This window comes from Hyla sarda, chromosome 9, assembly GCF_029499605.1.
Source record: "Hyla sarda isolate aHylSar1 chromosome 9, aHylSar1.hap1, whole genome shotgun sequence".
NCBI classification, from domain to species: Eukaryota; Metazoa; Chordata; class Amphibia; order Anura; family Hylidae; genus Hyla; species Hyla sarda.
This window is the reverse complement of record NC_079197.1, coordinates 9783175-9801697: the sequence shown is the minus strand read 5'-3', so window position 1 is coordinate 9801697 and position 18523 is coordinate 9783175. Positions and strand designations below refer to the sequence as shown.

Sequence of the window (18523 nt, the reverse complement as noted above, 5' to 3'; positions counted from 1 at the left end):
TAAGCCTACTATGTGAGATACTTTCTGCTGAGCTGCTATATTCTAATGATATTATATGTGATACTGCATGCAGAGCCAGTGTATCTAAGCCTATTATGTGTGATACTGTCTGCTAAACTGCTGTATCTAAGCCTATTATGTGAGATACTGTCTGCTGAGCTGCTATATCTAAGCATATTATGTGTGATACTGTCTGGTTATCTAGAGTATCTAAACCTATCATGTGTGATACTGTCTTCTGAGCCAGTGTATCTAAGCCTATCATGTGTGATACTGTCTGCTGAGCTGCTATATCTAAGCCTTCCGTGTGTGATACTGTCTACTAATCTAGTGTATCTAAACCTATCATGTGTGATACTGTCTGCCAAGCCAGTGTATCTAAGCCTATCATGTGTAATACTGTCTGCTGAGCTGCTATATCTAAGCCTTCCGTGTGATACTGTCTACAAATCTAGTGTATCTAAGCCTATCATGGGCAATACTCTCTGCTGAAATAGTGTATCTTAGTCTGTTATGTGTGATATTGTATGCTAAACCAGTGTATCTAAGCCTATCATGTGTGATACTGTCTGCTGAGCTTATATATCTAAGCCTATCCTGTATGATACTGTCTGCTTAGCCTGTGTATCTAAGACTAACATGTTTGATACTGTCTGCTGAGCCCGTGTATCTAAGCCTATCATGTGTGATACTGTCTGCTGAGCTGATATATCTAAGCCTATCATGTGTGATACTGTCTGCTGAGCCAGTCTATCTAAGCCTATCATGTCGGATACTGTCTGCTGAGCCCGTTTATCTAAGCCTTTCATGTATGATACTGTCTTCTGAGCCCGTGTATCTAAGCCTATCATGTTTGATACTGTCTGCTGAGCCTGTATATCTAAGCCTATCATGTTTGATACTGTCAGCTGAGCCCGTGTATCTAAGCCTATCATGTGTGATACTGTCTGCTGAGCTGATATATCTAAGCCTATCATGTTTTATACTGTCTGCTGAGCCCGTGTATCTAAGCCTATCATGTTTGATACTGTTTGCTGAGCCCGTGTATCTAAGCCTATCATGTTTGATACTGTTTGCTGAGCCCGTGTATCTAAGCCTATCATGTGTGATACTGTCTGCTGAGCCCGTGTATCTAAGCCTATCATGTGTGATACTGTCTGCTGAGCCCGTGTATCTAAGCCTATCATGTGTGATACTGTCTGCTGAGCCCGTGTTTCTAAGCCTATCATGTTTTAATATTGTCTGCTGAGCTCGTGTATCTAAGCCTATCATGTTTGATACTGTTTGCTGAGCCCGTGTATCTAAGCCTATCATGTGTGATACTGTCTGCTGAGCCTGTGTATCTAAGCCTATCATGTATGATACTGTCTGCTGAGCCAGTGTATCTAAGCCTATCATGTATGATACTGTCTTCTGAGCCCGTGTATCTAAGCCTATCATGTTTCATACTGTCTGCTGAGCCTGTGTATCTAAGCCTATCATGTTTCATACTGCCAGCTGAGCCCGTGTATCTAAGCCTATCATGTGTGATACTGTCTGCTGAGCCCGTGTATCTAAGCCTATCATGTTTGATACTGTCAGCTGAGCCCGTGTATCTAAGCCTATCATGTGTGATACTGTCTGCTGAGCTGATATATCTAAGCCTATCATGTTTGATACTGTCAGCTGAGCCCGTGTATCTGAGCCTATCATGTGTGATACTATCTGCTGAGCCCGTGTATCTGAGCCTATCATGTGTGATACTGTCTGCTGAGCTGATATATCTAAGCCTATCATGTTTGATACTGTCTGCTGAGCCCATGTATCTAAGCCTATCATATCCGTCACAAATTCCTATTAACATCTTCATGACCACAGACCGGTGTGAGATATCACAGGAGACATATTTTATTTTACATTCATTAATAGAAATAATAAAAATGAGACATTTCCAGGGACCCTATAAATCCAGAGAAAGTCCCTACCACCCGGGACAGTCCTGGAGGTCTGCCCGTCATCTGCCCGTCAGTATCACAAGCTCATTCACACACCAGCGCTCTCCCCGCATCATGCACCTCAGAATCGTGCTAAAAACTTTTTATAAAACATTGTTATAAAAATCATATAAAAGGGAACAAGCGGGTGAGGGGAGAGGGGGGGGGACACAAGGTAGTGGGGGGCAAGGGAAAAAATGTCTGCTCATAGGTGAAGGAAACTCCAAAAAGGTGAGTATTACCAGGAAACCCAATGGACTGAGGCAGTGTTTCTCAAACAGGGTGCCTCCAGCTGTTGCAAAACTACAACTCCCAGCATGCCTGGACAGCCTTCGGCTGTCCAGGCATGCTGGGAGTTGTAGTTTTGCAACAGCTGGAGGCACCCTGGTTGGGAAACACTGGGCTGAGGTCATCCATGGACTGAGAAGCAGGGACATGCACAGACATTTTTTTTGGGGGGGGGGAGGGACTAAGTAGAAAAAAGGGCACTTCTCATTATAAAAAAAAAAAGTTTGTAAAAACCTTACATTTGTTAAAGGGGTATTCCAGGAAAAAACTTTTATATAGATATCAACTGGCTCCAGAAAGTTAATCAGATTTGTAAATTACTTCTATTAAAAAAATCTTAATCCTTCCAATAATTATCAGCTGCTGAAGTTGGGTTGTTCTTTTCTGTCTGGCAACAGTGCTCTCTGCTGACATCTCTGCTTGTTTCGGGAACTGCACAGAGTAGAAGAGGTTTGCTATGGGGATTTGCTTCTACTCTGGGCGGTTCCCGAGACACACGTCATCAGAGAGCACTTAGACAGAAAAGAACAACTCAACTTCAGAAGCTCATAAGTACTGAAAGGATTAAGATTTTTTAATAGAGATAATTTACAAATCTGTTTAACTTTCTGGAGCCAGTTGATATATATATATATATATATATATATATATATATATATATATGAAAGTTTTTTTCCTGGATAACCCCTTTAATAAATGTAAGGTTTTTACAAACTCTATTTAAAAAAAAAAAAAAAAAAAAAAGAGTTTGTAAAAATCTTACATTTATTAAAGGGGTTATCCAGGAAAAAAAACTTTCTTTTATATATATATATATATATATATATATATATATATATATATATCTCAACTGGCTCCAGAAAGTTAAGCAGATTTGTAAATTACCTCTATTAAAAAATCTTAATCCTTTCAGTACTTATGAGCTGCTGAAGTTGAGTTGTTCTTTTCTGTCTAAGTGCTCTCTGATGACACTGTGCAGAGTAGAAGCAAATCCCCATAGCAAACCTCTTCTACTCTGTGCAGTTCCCGAGACAAGCAGAGATGTCAGCAGAGAGCACTGTTGCCAGACAGAAAAGAACAACTCAACTTCAGCAGCTCTCAAGTACTGAAAGGATTAAGATTTTTTTTATAGAAGTAATTTACAAATCTGTTTAGCTTCCTGGAGCCAGTTGAGATATATATATATATATATATATATGTTTTTTTCCTGGAATACCCCTTTAACACAATTTCTGAGGTAAGGGACCTCCGGCAGTCATGTCCGCTGAATGGGACCCGCATGACCCCACAGTGTTTCCAGAGTTTCCAATCATTGAGAGGGCAGGTGCATTGAAAGGACAGGGGCTCAAGCCCCCTTTTGAGTCTATGCACATCCCTGCTGAGAAGAAGCGGAGATGTCTGTGCTGGAAGTTGTAGCCGTTGCCCCACTGTTTAGCTGAGAGCAGACGAGACCCCCGGGACCATGTGAGGTCTATAATGTGGGGGCGAGTGAGGGATCCTTGGAGGAGAAATCAGGTGATGATGAGGAGGAGGCGAGCAGGGCATCGGCATCAAGTGTCCCATAGAAGGTATCTGGCCAGGGAGAAAAATGGGTCCGAATGGATACATAGCCTGATCTTCTGGGCTGTTCCTGAGAGGTTCGAAGAGACCCTCCGGGTTCTGCTGCTTCTTCTTCTTGGATTTGCTGCTCACCTTCCGGTTCCGTGTTTGGATTCCTTCCTTCTTCATGGTTAAGGGGCGGTTCACCTGAGGTAGAAAAGAAGTCAGCAATCTCTGGTTATAGTCCTAAAACCCCTCTCCTGACTAGGGTGACGGTATTTTACCGGGACAGACGGTATTTTGGCCACACTGACGGTATTTTTATATTAAAAATACACACAATGCAATGAACGGTATTTATCTAACCAATCCTCCATCTCCCAAAATGTTGCACCATATACTTATACCAATGTTTCCCAACCAGAGCGCCTCCAGCTGTTGCAAAACTACAACTCCCAGCATGCCCAGACAGCCAACGGCTGTCCGGGCATGCTGGGAATTGTAGTTTTGCAACAGCTGGAGGCACCCCTGACCTATACTATATACTACTATATTGTCCAACATGCTGGGAGTTGTAGTTTTGCAACAGCTGGAGGCCCTGACCTATACTATATACTACTATATTGTCCAACATGCTGGGAGTTGTAGTTTTGCAACAGCTGGAGGCACCCCTGGTTGGGAAACACTAACCTATACTATATACTACTATATAGTCCAACATGCTGGGAGTTGTAATTTTTCAACAGCTGGAGGCACCTCTGGTTGGGAAACACTGACCTATACTATATACTACTATGTAATCCAACATGCTGGGAGTTGTAATTTTTCAACAGCTGGAGGCACCTCTGGTTGGGAAACACTGACCTATACTATATACTACTATGTAATCCAACATGCTGGGAGTTGTAATTTTGCAACAGCTGGAGGCGCCCTGGTTGGTAAACACTGACCTATACTATACACTACTATATAGTCCAACATGCGGGGAGTTGTAGTTTTGCAACAGCTGGAGGCACCCCTGGTTGGGAAACACTGACCTATACTATATACTACTGTATGGTCCAACATGCTGGGAGTTGTAGTTTTCGTTTGGAGAAGCAGCTGACCCACAGGCTGTATCAGGGCATGCTGGGATTTGTAGTTAGAAACTAACTGCAACTCCTATATTTAATAAAACAAAAGTGAGCAAAAACTCACATCAAAACAAAAATGGTCCCGGTAAAAACTACAGATCGGGCGCAAAAAATGATCCCTCATACAGCCCCATATAAGGGGAAATAAAAAGTTATAGGGGCCAGAATAGGACAAAATTTCCCCCGCATATGTGTATCCTGTGATGTCACCCATATATAATCAACTATGCAAATTAGCATGGCCGGTATTTTTTTTTTTGCAAGAAAGGTGGTAACCCTACTCCTGACCCCAAAAATACAGCGTAACACTGTACGCAAAGAGACATTTCCCCCTTGAAGTACTCGGCCACCATCAGAGATTCCACATAGGTTTGCGTCACCCTTTAATGTCATCTCTGCAGCAATGTACGCCAGCTTGGTGACCACCCCTGTAGAAGTTCTAATGGCAGCCATCTTGGTCGGCACTCGCTGCCCAGCTCATCCCCAGCTCTTACATTGTGCAGCTTATAATACAGTCCGCAGGCGTTGCAGACAGGGTCGCCATTCGTGTTCCTTCTCCATAGGGTTGTGGTGCTTGTATGACAATTGCTGCATTGGGTCCCAGCCCTCTTGCTGACAATCTGCGCAGTAGAGATAAGATGAAGATGGTTGGAGATACATTTAGAACATTTTGCAAGTATAACCGAGAAGAATGACCCTTTAGCGCTCGGCCCGCAGTTCCTCCTTCATAAATGTCATCACTGCTCCCACATACTGAACCGCAGAAGATGTCCATGATGTGTCAGATAACTACGGTAAGTCTCTTCAGACCTACTGAGCCATATTCTGCTTTCCATAAACCATATACAGTCATGGCCGTAAATGTTGGCACCCCTGAAATTGTTCTAGAAAAAGTATTCCTCACAGGAAAGGATTGCAGTAACACAGGTTTTGCTATACACATGTTTATTCCCTTTGTGTGTATTGGAACTAAACCAAAAAAGGAGGAAAAAAAGGGAATTGGACATAATGTCACCAAACTCCAAAAATGGGCTGGACAATATTATTGGCACCCTTAACTTAATAATTTGGTTGCACACCCTTTGGAAAAAATAAGAGAAATCAGTGTCTTCCTATAAGCATCAATAAGCTTCTTACACCTCTCAGCCGGAATGTTGGACCACTCTTCCTTTACAAACTGCTCCCGGTCTCTTATTGGACGGCGCCTTTTCCCAACAGTAATTATAAGATCTCTCCACAGGTGATCAATGGGATTTAGATCTGGACTCATTGCTGACACTTCAGAACTCTCCAGCACTTTGTTGTCATCCATTTCTGGGGCTTTTTGACGTATGTTTGGGGTCATTGTCCTGCTGGAAGACCCAAGATCTCGGACACAAACCCAGCTTTCTGACACTGGGCTGTACAGTGCGACCCAAAATCCATTGGTAATCCTCAGATTTCATGATGCCTTGTACACATTCAAGGCCCCCAGTGCCAGAGGCAGCAAAACAACCCCAAAACATCACTGACCTCCCCCATATGTCACTGTAGGTACTGTGTTCTTTTCTTTGTAGGTCTCATTCCGTTTTCGGTAAACAGTAGAATGATGGGCTTTACCAAAAAGCTCTATCTTGGTCTCATCTGCCCACAAGATGTTTTCCCAGAAGGATTTTGGTTACTCAAGTTGATTTTGGTAAAATGTAGTCTTGCTTTTTATGTCTCTGTGTCAGCAGTGGGGTCCTCCTGTGTCTCCTCCATAGTGGGGTCCTCCTGTGTCTCCTCCATAGTGGGGTCCTCCTGGGTCTCCTCCATAGTGGGGTCCTCCTGGGTCTCCTCCATAGTGGGGTCCTCCTGGGTCTCCTCCATAGTGGGGTCCTCCTGGGTCTCCTCCATAGTGGGGTCCTCCTGGGTCTCCTCCATAGTGGGGTCCTCCTGGGTCTCCTGCCATAGTGGGGTCCTCCTGGGTCTCCTCCATAGTGGGGTCCTCCCGGGTCTCCTCCATAGTGGGGTCCTCCTGGGTCTCCTCCATAGTGGGGACCTCCTGGGTCTCCTCCATAGTGGGGTCCTCCTGGGTCTCCTCCATAGTGGGGTCCTCCTGGGTCTCCTCCATAGTGGGGTCCTCCTGGGTCTCCTCCATAGCGTTTTATTTCATTTAAATGTCGACGGATAGTTCGCGCTGACACTGATGCTCCCTGAGCCTGCAGGACAGCTTGAATATCTTTGGAACTTGTTTGGGGCTGCTTATCCACCATCCAGACTATCCTGCGTTGACACCTTTCATCAGTTTTTCTCTTCCGTCCACACCCAGGGAGATTAGCTACAGTGCCATGGGTTGCAAACTTCTTGATAATGTTGCGCACTGTGGACAAAGGCAAATCTAGATCTCTGGAGATGGACTTGTAACCTTGAGATTGTTGATATTTTTCCACAATTTTGGTTCTCAAGTCCTCAGACAGTTCTCTTCTCCTCTTTCTGTTGTCCGTGCTTAGTGTAGCACACACAGACACACAATGCAAAGACTAAGTGAACTTCTCTCCTTTTTATCTGCGTTCAGGTGTGATTTTTTATATTGCCCACACCTGTTACTTGCCCCAGGTGAGTATAAAGGAACATCACATGCTTGAAACAATCTTATTTTTCCACAATTTTGAAAGGGTGCCAATAATTTTGTCCAGACCATTTTTGGAGTTTGGTGACATTATGTCCAATTTGCTTTTTTTCCTCCCTTTTTTGGTTTAGTTCCAATACACACAAAGGGAATAAACATGTGTATAGCAAAACATGTGTTACTGCAATCCTTTTCTCTGAGAAATACTTCATCTTCCTGAAAAATTTCAGGGGGGGCAACATTTACGGCCATGACTGTGTAGGGTACATTCGTACGTACGTATTTTACGCTGCTGATCCGCTGCCACAGGACTGCTACAGGAGGCCTTTAGATGAAGAAAAGGCAGAAGGTTCAGCACTTGCAGTTTGAATGAAGTAGATGACACACAGTAAAAGCGACAGGCAGACGCGTTTCGAGCGCAAGCGCTCGAAACGCGTCTGACTGTCGCTTTTACTGTGTGTCATCTACTTCATTCAAACTGCAAATTATCAAAGTGCTGAACCTTCTGCCTTTTCTTCAGTACTACTTGGTGCCTAGCCGGGCACCAGTCCATGCACCGAGTTAGGAGAGGTGAGCGCGACTTCACTCTATATTCCTTGCCTGTAGATGTGCCTGCCTGCTTGGAGTGACACTACACCGCTACGAGCAGACATACTGCTGCGATGTGAGAGTCACCGCGCATGTGCGATTATACTGCGCATGCGCGCGGCAACTCGCACATCGCAGCGTGTCTGTTCATAGTGTTCCGCTCACTATATTCCACGCTATGTTCCTAACAAGACGTTTCTTTGGTCGGATCAGCGGACGATTCTGCCCGTTCATCTTGTGGTAGAAGCCGCAGGCATTAGACAGGTAGTGGCCGCTAATATCTCGTCTCCACAGCGGGGTCACCGTGGCGCCACAGTTTACAGTATACTGCTCATGCGCGTGGCAACTAGCACATCGCAGCGTGTCTATTCTCTGGCGGTTATTTTTCCCTCCCCAGGACTTCACTCTATATTGCTTGCCTTTAGATGTGCCTCCTCGGAGTGACACTACACCGGAGCAGACATACTGCTGCGATGTGAGAGTCACCGCGCATGTGCGATTAAACTGCGCATGCGCGCGGCATCTAGCACATCGCAGCGTGTCTGTTCTCTGGCGGTTATTTTTCCCTCCCAAGGACTTCACTCTATATTGCTTGCCTTTAGATGTGCCTCCTCGGAGTGACACTACACCGGAGCAGACACACTGCTGCGATGTGAGAGTCGCCGCACATGTGAAAGTATACTGCGCATGCGCACGGCAACTCGCACATCGCAGCGTGTCTGTTCATAGTGGCTTATTACCGCTCCGAGCAGGCACGTCTAATGGCACCCTGTAGCGGTCCTTCGGCGGCGGATCCGCAACGTAAAATACGCTGTGGATCTGCTAGTCTGAACGTGCCCTTAGTTTTTTAGGAACCATCATGACATCTGTCTACCGCCCTATATTATCGAAGAGCCGAGGTACGTGCTCTGGAGTCACCCAAGTGCATGTGTTGACACAAAAAAAAAACGTGCACGAGGATGCGGTCCATCGCAAGCCCTTCTCCGAAAGGAGAGAGGCCCCCAAAAAAGCAAACCCTTCACTTCCAGGCCAGAAGGCACCTGCAAGGTTCCAGGTACAATGTCCTCTTTCGCCGAAGCTACTCAAGGACCGAAAAGCATTCCTGGCGAACAACTAGGCATTAACCAAATTGTCACCTAGGAACCAGTAAAACCGATTTGGCATTCCTGGCGAAGCAGCGATGCCATGGGGCATGGCAGGGAGGTGAGGACCCTAATGGCCGCACACACCTCTATTATGCCTATGTGTTCCGCTCACTATATTCCCCTCCATGTTCCTTACCAGACGTTTCTTTGGTCGGATCAGCGGACGGTTCTGCCCGTTCATCTTGTGGTAGAGGCCGCAGGCATTACACAGGTAGTGGCCACTAATATCTCGTCTCCACAGCGGGGTCACCGTGGCGCCACAGTTTACGCACTCGCGATCTTCTGTTTTTCGTAAAGAGAGAAGAAGTAGATAGAAAAGGCATAAACAAGATACAATTCTACCCCCAAACATGCAAATTTTACACCAGAACATCCATAATCTTAATGAGATTTAATACCAATAATACATTCCCATCACCTGATAATATCTGACCTCCACTGTAACCTCCATCACATAAACCAAGGTCATTCTCCGACCTCCATTGTCTCCATCACTTCTGTGTCTACAGCTCTAACATATATCATCTCCCGTCATGTATCCCATCATCCATAGGGCGTCCATCAATGTATCTCAATATCTAACCCCTCCAACATCTATCCCCTCTGACATCTATCCCCTCCAACATCTACACCCTCCGACATCTACACCCTCCGACATCTACACCCTCCGACATCTACACCCTCCGACATCTACACCCTCCGACATCTACACCCTCCGACATCTATCCCCTCCGACATCTACACCCTCCGACATCTATCCCCTCCGACATCCATACCCTCCAACATCTACACCCTCCAACATATAACCCCTCCAACATCTATCCCCTCCGACATCTACACCCTCCGACATCTACACCCTCCGACATCTACCCCCTCCGACATCTACACCCTCCGACATCTACACCCTCCGACATCTACACCCTCCGACATCTACACCCTCCGACATCTACACCCTCCGACATCTACACCCTCCGACATCTACACACTCCGACATCTATCCCCTCCAACATCTACACCCTCCGACATCTACACCCTCCGACATCTACCCCCTCCGACATCTACACCCTCCGACATCTACACCCTCCGACATCTACACCCTCCGACATCTACACCCTCCGACATCTACACCCTCCGACATCTACACCCTCCGACATCTACACACTCCGACATCTATCCCCTCCAACATCTACACCCTCCAAAATCTATCCCCCCCAACATCTATATCCTCCAACATCTATCCCCTCCAACATCTATCCCCTCCAACATCTATACGCTCCAACATCTATCCCCTCCAACATCTATCCCCTCCAACATCTATCCCCTCCAACATCTACACCCTCCAACATCTAACCCCTCCAACATCTAACCCCTCCAACATCTATCCCCTCCAACATCTATCCCCTCCAAAATCTACACCCTCCAAAATCTACACCCTCAAACATCTATCCCCCCCAACATCTATCCCCTCCAACATCTAACCCCTCCAACATCTATCCCCTCCGACATCTACACCCTCCGACATCTACACCCTCCGACATCTACACCCTCCGACATCTACACCCTCCGACATCTACACCCTCCGACATCTACACCCTCCGACATCTACACCCTCCGACATCTACACCCTCCGACATCTACACCCTCCGACATCTACACCCTCCGACATCTACACCCTCCGACATCTACACCCTCCGACATCTACACCCTCCGACATCTACACCCTCCAACATCTATCCCCCCCAACATCTATCCCCTCCAACATCCATACCCTCCAACATCTATCCCCTCCAACATCTACACCCTCCAACATCTAACCCCTCCAACATCTACACCCTCCAAAATCTACACCCTCCAACATCTATCCCCCCCAACATCTATCCCCTCCAACATCCATACCCTCCAACATCTATCCCCTCCAACATCTACACCCTCCAACATCTAACCCCTCCAACATCTACACCCTCCAACATCTAACCCCTCCAACATCTATCCCCTCCAACATCTACCCCCTCCAACATCTACCCCCTCCAACATCTACCCCCTCCAACATCTACCCCCTCCAACATCTATCCCCTCCAACATCTATCCCCTCCAACATCTACACCCCCCAACATCTACACCCTCCAACATCTATCCCCCCCAACATCTATCCCCCCCAACATCTATCCCCTCCAACATCTATCCCCTCCAACATCTACACCCTCCAACATCTACACCCTCCAAAATCTACACCCTCCAACATCTATCCCCCCAACATCTATCCCCCCCCAACATCTATCCCCTCCAACATCTACACCCTCCAACATCTATCCCCTCCAACATCTATCCCCTCCAACATCTACACTCTCCGACATCTACACCCTCCGACATCCATACCCTCCAACATCTAAACCAGTGGTCTTCAACCTGCGGACCTCCAGATGTTGCAAAACTACAACTCCCAGCATGCCCGGACAGCCAACGGCATCCGGTTGCATCCATTTTGCGTCTTGTACGGTTTTGTCCCTTTCCCCACCCGTACCCAAAACTGTAGACTAGCACGTTTTTTGGTCCGGGTAAAAAAAACGTATTAAACCGTATACAATTTTTTTTTAACATGGGAGTCAATGGGAACCGTACAGAACTTTATGTGCATACGGTACCATCTGGTTTTCACCATACGGTTTTTGACTTTGCACAGTTTTTTTTCTTGGAATTTCAATCAAACAAATGAAACTTTATTAATAATGGAGTAAAAGTTAGAAACGTTTAGTTTTTTTTTCCTTAAAAAACAGATGCAACCGGACATCATTTTTCAAACCGTATACGGATTTAAATTTGTACACACGTTTTCATACAGTTTAGTCCGGTTTTGAGGAATCCGTTTTTCAACAAAAACCTGATACAGGAACTGTATTGCAAAAATGTGGTGTGAATGCAGCCTTAAAAGGGGTAGTCCACTGCCTCAGCGTCCTGAACATTTTGTTCCGATTGCTGGGCTACGGAGGTCGTGACATCACGGCCACGCCCCCTCAATGCCAGTCTATGGGTGGGGGCTACCACTCCCCCTCCCATAGACTTGCATTAAGGGGGCATGGCTGTGACATCATGACTCCCCGCAGCCTGCACCCAGCTACAAAATGTTCCGGTCTCTGAGGCAGTGGAGTACCCCTTTAACCTCTCCCTTTGATCTCCCCATAAATATACCTGATAGACCCCTCATCTCATTCCTTGGCTAGATCTTAAAGGGGAACTCCACTAGAAAACTTTTTTTTTTTAAATCAACTAGTGACAGAAAGGTAAACAGATTTGTAAATTACTTCTATAAAAAAAAATCTTAATCCTTCCTGTACTTATCAGCTGCAGTATGCTCCACGAGAAGTTCTTTTCTTTTTGAATTTCCTTTCTGTCTGACCACAGTGCTCTCTGTTGACATCTCTGTCCATTTTAGGAACTGTCCGGAGTAGGGGTAAATCCCCATAGCAAACCTCTCCTGCTCTGGACAGTTCCTGACATGGACAGAGGTATCAGCAGAGAGCACTGTGGTCAGACAGAAAGGAAATTCAAAAAGAAAAGAACTTTCTTTGGAGCATATAACAGCTGATAACTACGGGAAGGATTAAGATTTTTTTTAATAGAAGTAATTTACAAATCTGTTTAACTTTCTAACACCAGTTGATTTAAAAAAAAAAAAAAAAAAGTTTTCCAGCGGAGTACCCCTTTAACCGGTTAAGGACCAAGGGCGTAAACTTACGCCCCTAGTCCCGCTCCCGTGATATAACGTGGGGTTACACGGTAACCCTGCATCATATCGCGGCGGGCCCGGCGTCATAGTGAAGCCGGGACCTGCCGCTAATAGCATGCGGCACTGATCACGGTGCCGCGCGCTATTAACCCTTTAGCCTCGCGCTCAAAGCTGAGCCGCACGGCTAAAAGTGAAAGTAAAATGTGCCGGTTAGCTCAGGGAGCTGTTCGGGATCGTCGCGGCATCCCGAACAGCTGTAGCACAGGAGGAAGGTCTCTTACCTTCCTTCCTGCAGTCCGATCGCGGAATGAATGCTTCAAGCCTGAGATCCAGGCTTGAGCATTCAATCGCCGAAAACACTGATTGATGCATTCCTATGGCGATGGATCAATCAGTGGTAAAGATCAGTACATGCAATGTTATAGCCCCCCCTGGGGGTTATAATATGGCATGAGAAAAGTGTAAAAAAAATCATTAACCCTTTCAATGATCCCTTCCCCTAATAAAAGTTTGAATCACCCGGCATTTCCAAGAATAAAAAAAAAAAAACTGTGTAAATAAAAATAAACGTGGTATCGCCGCGTGCGGAAATGTCCAAATTATAAAAATATACCCCTTTTTAAACCGCACGTTCAATGGTATACGCGCAAAAAAAAAATTCCAAAGTCCAAAATAGCGTATTTTTGGTCACTTTTTATATCATGAAAAGATGAATAAAAAGCGATCAAAAAGTCCGATCAATGCAAACATGGTACCGACAAAAATTTGAGATCACGGCGCAAAAAATGAGCCCTCATAGCCCCTTGAACGTGGAAAAATAAAAAAGTTATAGGGCTCAGAAAATGACAAATTTAAACGTATACATTTTCCTGCATGTAGTTATGATTTATTTCAGTAGTAATACAAAATCAAACCAATATAAGTAGGGTATCATTTTAACCGTATGGACCTAGAGAATAAAGAAAGGTGTAATTTTTAACGAAAAATGTACTACGTAGAAACAGAAGCCCCCAAAAGTTACAAAATGGCATTTTTTTTTCAATTTTATCGCATAATGATTTTTTTTTCCGTTTCGCTGTAGATTTTTGGGTACAATGACTAATGTCATTACAAAGTAGAATTGGTGGTGCAAATAATACGCCATAATACCAATTTTTAGGTGCAAAATTGAAAGAGTTATGATTTTTTTAAAGGTAAGGAGGAAAAAACGAAAGTGCAAAAAACGAAAAACGCCTGGTCCTAAAGGGGTTAAGGTTGGAGGATGACAAGATACCTGCTGGCTGGAAGAGACTGTTATTGAAGTCCTGTGGAGAGCCGAGATATCCCATCTGAGACATAAGTTGACTGTTTGGGCTTCGTGATTCCAGTGACACCAGATCGCCGGTCATTGGGCTCATCCTCTCCGTTTTTAATGTCTCCAGAAATTTAGGACTCCCTTCACGTTCAGCTGATGGCGCAGTGCCCAGAAGTATGGGGACAGGAGAATATAATGGAGGAGTAGTAAGAGGTCCTAAAGGGGAAGCTACTGATGTGTACAGAGGTAATGTATTAGGAGTTCTACCATAGGTGCTCAGGTTGTGGGGAAACACAGGACTGCTTTCTGCCCAGTGAGAAGGATAGTTTTGGAGCACTGAAACAAAATAAAAAAAAATGTATAAGAATATGACTACTATAATACTGCTCCTATATACAAGAATATAACTACTATAATACTGCTCCTATATACAAGAATATAACTACTATAATACTGTCTCCTATATACAAGAATATAACTACTATAATACTGCCCCTATATACAAGACTATAACTAATATAATACTGCCTCCTATATACAAGAATATAACTACTATAATACTGCCTCCTATATACAAGACTATAACTACTATAATACTGCTCCTATATACAAGAATATAACTACTATAATACTGCTCCTATATACAAGAATATAACTACTATAATACTGCTCCTATATACAAGAATATATCTACTATAATACTGCTCCTATATACAAGAATATGACTACTATAATACTGCCTCCTATATACAAGAATATGACTACTATAATACTGTCTCCTATATACAAGAATATAACTACTATAATACTGCTCCTATATACAAGAATATAACTACTATAAAACTGTCTCCTATATACAAGAATATAACTACTATAATACTGCCCCCAATGTACAAGAATATAACTACTATAATACTGCTCCTATATACAAGAATATAACTACTATAATACTGCCCCTATATACAAGAATATAACTACTATAATACTGCTCCTATATACAAGAATATAACTACTATAATACTGCCTCCTATATACAAGAATATAACTACTATAATACTGCTCCTATATACAAGAATATAACTACTATAATACTGCCTCCTATATACAAGACTATAACTACTATAATACTGCTCCTATATACAAGAATATAACTACTATAATACTGCTCCTATATACAAGAATATAACTACTATAATACTGCTCCTATATACAAGAATATATCTACTATAATACTGCTCCTATATACAAGAATATGACTACTATAATACTGCCTCCTATATACAAGAATATGACTACTATAATACTGTCTCCTATATACAAGAATATAACTACTATAATACTGCTCCTATATACAAGAATATAACTACTATAAAACTGTCTCCTATATACAAGAATATAACTACTATAATACTGCTCCTATATACAAGAATATAACTACTATAATACTGCTCCTATATACAAGAATATAACTACTATAATACTGCTCCTATATACAAGAATATGAATTCGGGTAGAAAAACAGACATGGTGCACATCTACAATCTTGTATAATGATCTGATTGCTTCTCAGCATAATATCAAAAACTAACAGGTTGTTAGTATACATTTTTGATCAAAAAGTACAAGCCCACTCGCCACGTCAAGGCCACCTATTTAGAGTGGGTCCCTAACGTCCCTAGCATAAAATGGCGCAGCACCGAGCGGCGACCACCACCGCCGCAACACCAATGCCCACAGGGGGGAACGAACCACCGGCAGAGCGGCCCCAATGCCACTCAAACCAACCCTATATAAGCAGTAGTTAGCTGCACATGGGCCATTTCTTTCCTAGCTGCCTCCCAGTCTGACTGGGAGAGTATGGTAAGTGAGCTATTACATCCCTGTTCACACTGGTGTGGTGCTGTGCGGTGTCCGTTGCTGCCGTGGCGCCGTGTCTGCGGGGGGGTGCGGCTCATAGACTGGTTTGAGTGGCATTGGGGCTGCTCTGCCGGTGGGTCGCTCCCCCCTGTGGGCATTGGCGTCGCGGCGGTGGTGGTCGCCGCCCGGTGCTGCGCCATTTTATGCTAGGGACGTTAGGGACCCACTCTGGATAGGTGGCCTTGACGTGGCGAGTGGGCTTGTACTTTTTGATCAAAAATGTATACTAACAACCTGTTAGTTTTTGATATTATGCTGAGAAGCAATCAGATCATTATACAAGATTGTAGATGTGCACCATGTCTGCTTTTCTACCCGAATATACAAGAATATAACTACTATAATACTGCTCCTATATACAAGAATATAACTACTATAATACTGCTCCTATATACAAGAATATAACTACTATAATACTGCTCCTATATACAAGAATATAACTACTATAATACTGCTCCTATATACAAGAATATAACTACTATAATACTATCTCCTATATACAAGAATATAACTACTATAATACTGCTCCTATATACAGGAATATAACTACTATAATACTGCCTCCTATATACAAGAATATAACTACTATAATACTGCCTCCTATATACAAGAATATAACTACTATAATACTGCTCCTATATACAAGAATATGACTACTATAATACTGCTCCTCTATACAAGAATATGACTACTATAATACTGCTCCTATATACAAGAATATGACTACTATAATACTGCCTCATATGTACAAGGATGCCAATGAATAGATAAGGTCCTGACCTGAAGAATGACGGAACGCTGTCACCTCGCGGTTGGTTACGGCTCCTCCATACTGTGACGGGCTACTGTCACTGCCCAGACTGTAGAAGAAATCTGATTCCTCGTTGCTTTGGGTGATGGCGGGCTCTGGGTACTGGCTGAGAGGCTCGTGGCCGGGCAGAGATGTGAATTCCATGACTGGGCACCTGGCAGGGATTACAACACAGGTAGAGATAATGTCCATTATACATAAAGGAAACCATTGTTCACATTATTACCATAAGCAACAACAACACACGTCTCCCGTGCTCAATGTCGCCCCCTGCAAGGCAATCTGTATGAACTGAAAGGAGGAGATGGCAAAAGGAAACAAGCGCACCGAATACATTTCAGCTCCACAGAGGTCGTCTAAGGCCATGTTCACACTACGGAATTCTCACGGGCTGAATTCCGCGAGCGGAGATTCCGCCTGGCGGCGGCCGCCGCCGAAGCTACCTTGGCTCTAGGGCCGAGGGGCACTGAGCCGTCACCATTGACGGCTATGCAGTGCTCGCGGAATCCGTGCAAAGAATGAACATGTTCTTTCTTTGCGCGGAACAATTTCAGCAGCGGAATTGTCCGCCGCGGAAATTCCACAGTGTGAACGGGTCTCGCGGAGACCCATTCACACTAATGTTAAGTTCACACCGAGGAGTTCCGCTCGTGGAATTCTGAGAGAATCACAGCTGCCACACCTGGACTGATGACAATTATACTGCCCCCTATGAAATATAATACCGCCACCTAGAGACAAAACATCAGTGCTATTACAATGATCCCATATATAACGACAGGCATGGGCAGTGGAGACGGAATTTGACATGGTGAGGGAGGGTCCTTCTGATCTTCTCTCTTCCGTATACGTCTTACTATTGTCTGGGGGTCTTAAAGGTTAAAGGGTTACTCCGGTGGGGAAATTCTGTTCTTTATTAATTTCTTTTTTGTCTTGTCCACAGTGCTCTCTACTGACACCTCTGTTGTTGTCAGGATCTGTCCAGATCAGGAGAAAATCCCAATTGCAAACCTCTCTTGCTCTGGACAGTTCCTGACACGGACAGAGGTGTCAACAGAGAGCACTGTGGACAAGACAAAAAACAAATTAAAAAACAACAGAATTTCCTCGGTAGCATACAGCTGCTAAAAAGTACTGGAAGGGTAAAGATTTTTTTTTTTAAATAGAAGTAATTTACAAATCTGTTTAACTTTCTGGCACCAGTTGATTTATAAAGACATAAAAAAAAATGTTTTCCGCCGGAGAACCCCTTTAAAGGGGTACTCCGCCCCTAGACATCTTATCCCCTATCCAAAGGATAGGGGATAAGATGTCTGATCGCGGGGGTCCCGCGGGCCAGATCCCCACCATCTCTGTGCAGCACCCAGCAGCCACGTCCCACGGCCACGTCCCTCGTAACATCACACCACACCCCCTCAATGCAAGTCTATGGGAGGGGGCGTGGCGGATGCCACGCCCCCTCCCATAGACTTGCATTGAGGGGGCATGGCATGACGTTATAAGGGGCGCAGCCGTGATGTC

General features: G+C 44.4%; 2 protein-coding genes across 8 annotated transcripts in view; one reads left to right on the top strand and one right to left on the bottom strand.

Moving 5' to 3' along the window:
* The window catches only part of LOC130291329 (chemokine-like protein TAFA-1), a 97133-nt gene that overhangs the window by 2484 nt on the left and 76126 nt on the right, over positions 1–18523 (top strand). The window lies entirely within an intron of this gene.
* Positions 3474–18523, bottom strand: part of GATA1 (GATA binding protein 1) — a 47551-nt gene continuing 32501 nt past the window's right edge. For 2 of the 4 annotated variants that reach the window (XM_056539983.1, XM_056539984.1), the window contains exons 2-6: positions 16972–17156; positions 14254–14610; positions 9393–9538; positions 5428–5553; positions 3475–4007 (exon numbers count right to left, since the gene is read on the bottom strand). In XM_056539983.1, the coding sequence (XP_056395958.1) occupies positions 3693–4007; positions 5428–5553; positions 9393–9538; positions 14254–14610; positions 16972–17146 (1119 nt within the window). In that variant the 5' untranslated portion in view covers positions 17147–17156 and the 3' untranslated portion in view covers positions 3475–3692. Of the gene's footprint in view, positions 4008–5427; positions 5554–9392; positions 9539–14253; positions 14611–16971; positions 17157–18523 lie in introns of all 4 variants that reach the window. The other 2 variants (XM_056539981.1, XM_056539982.1) reach the window with 2 other exon arrangements.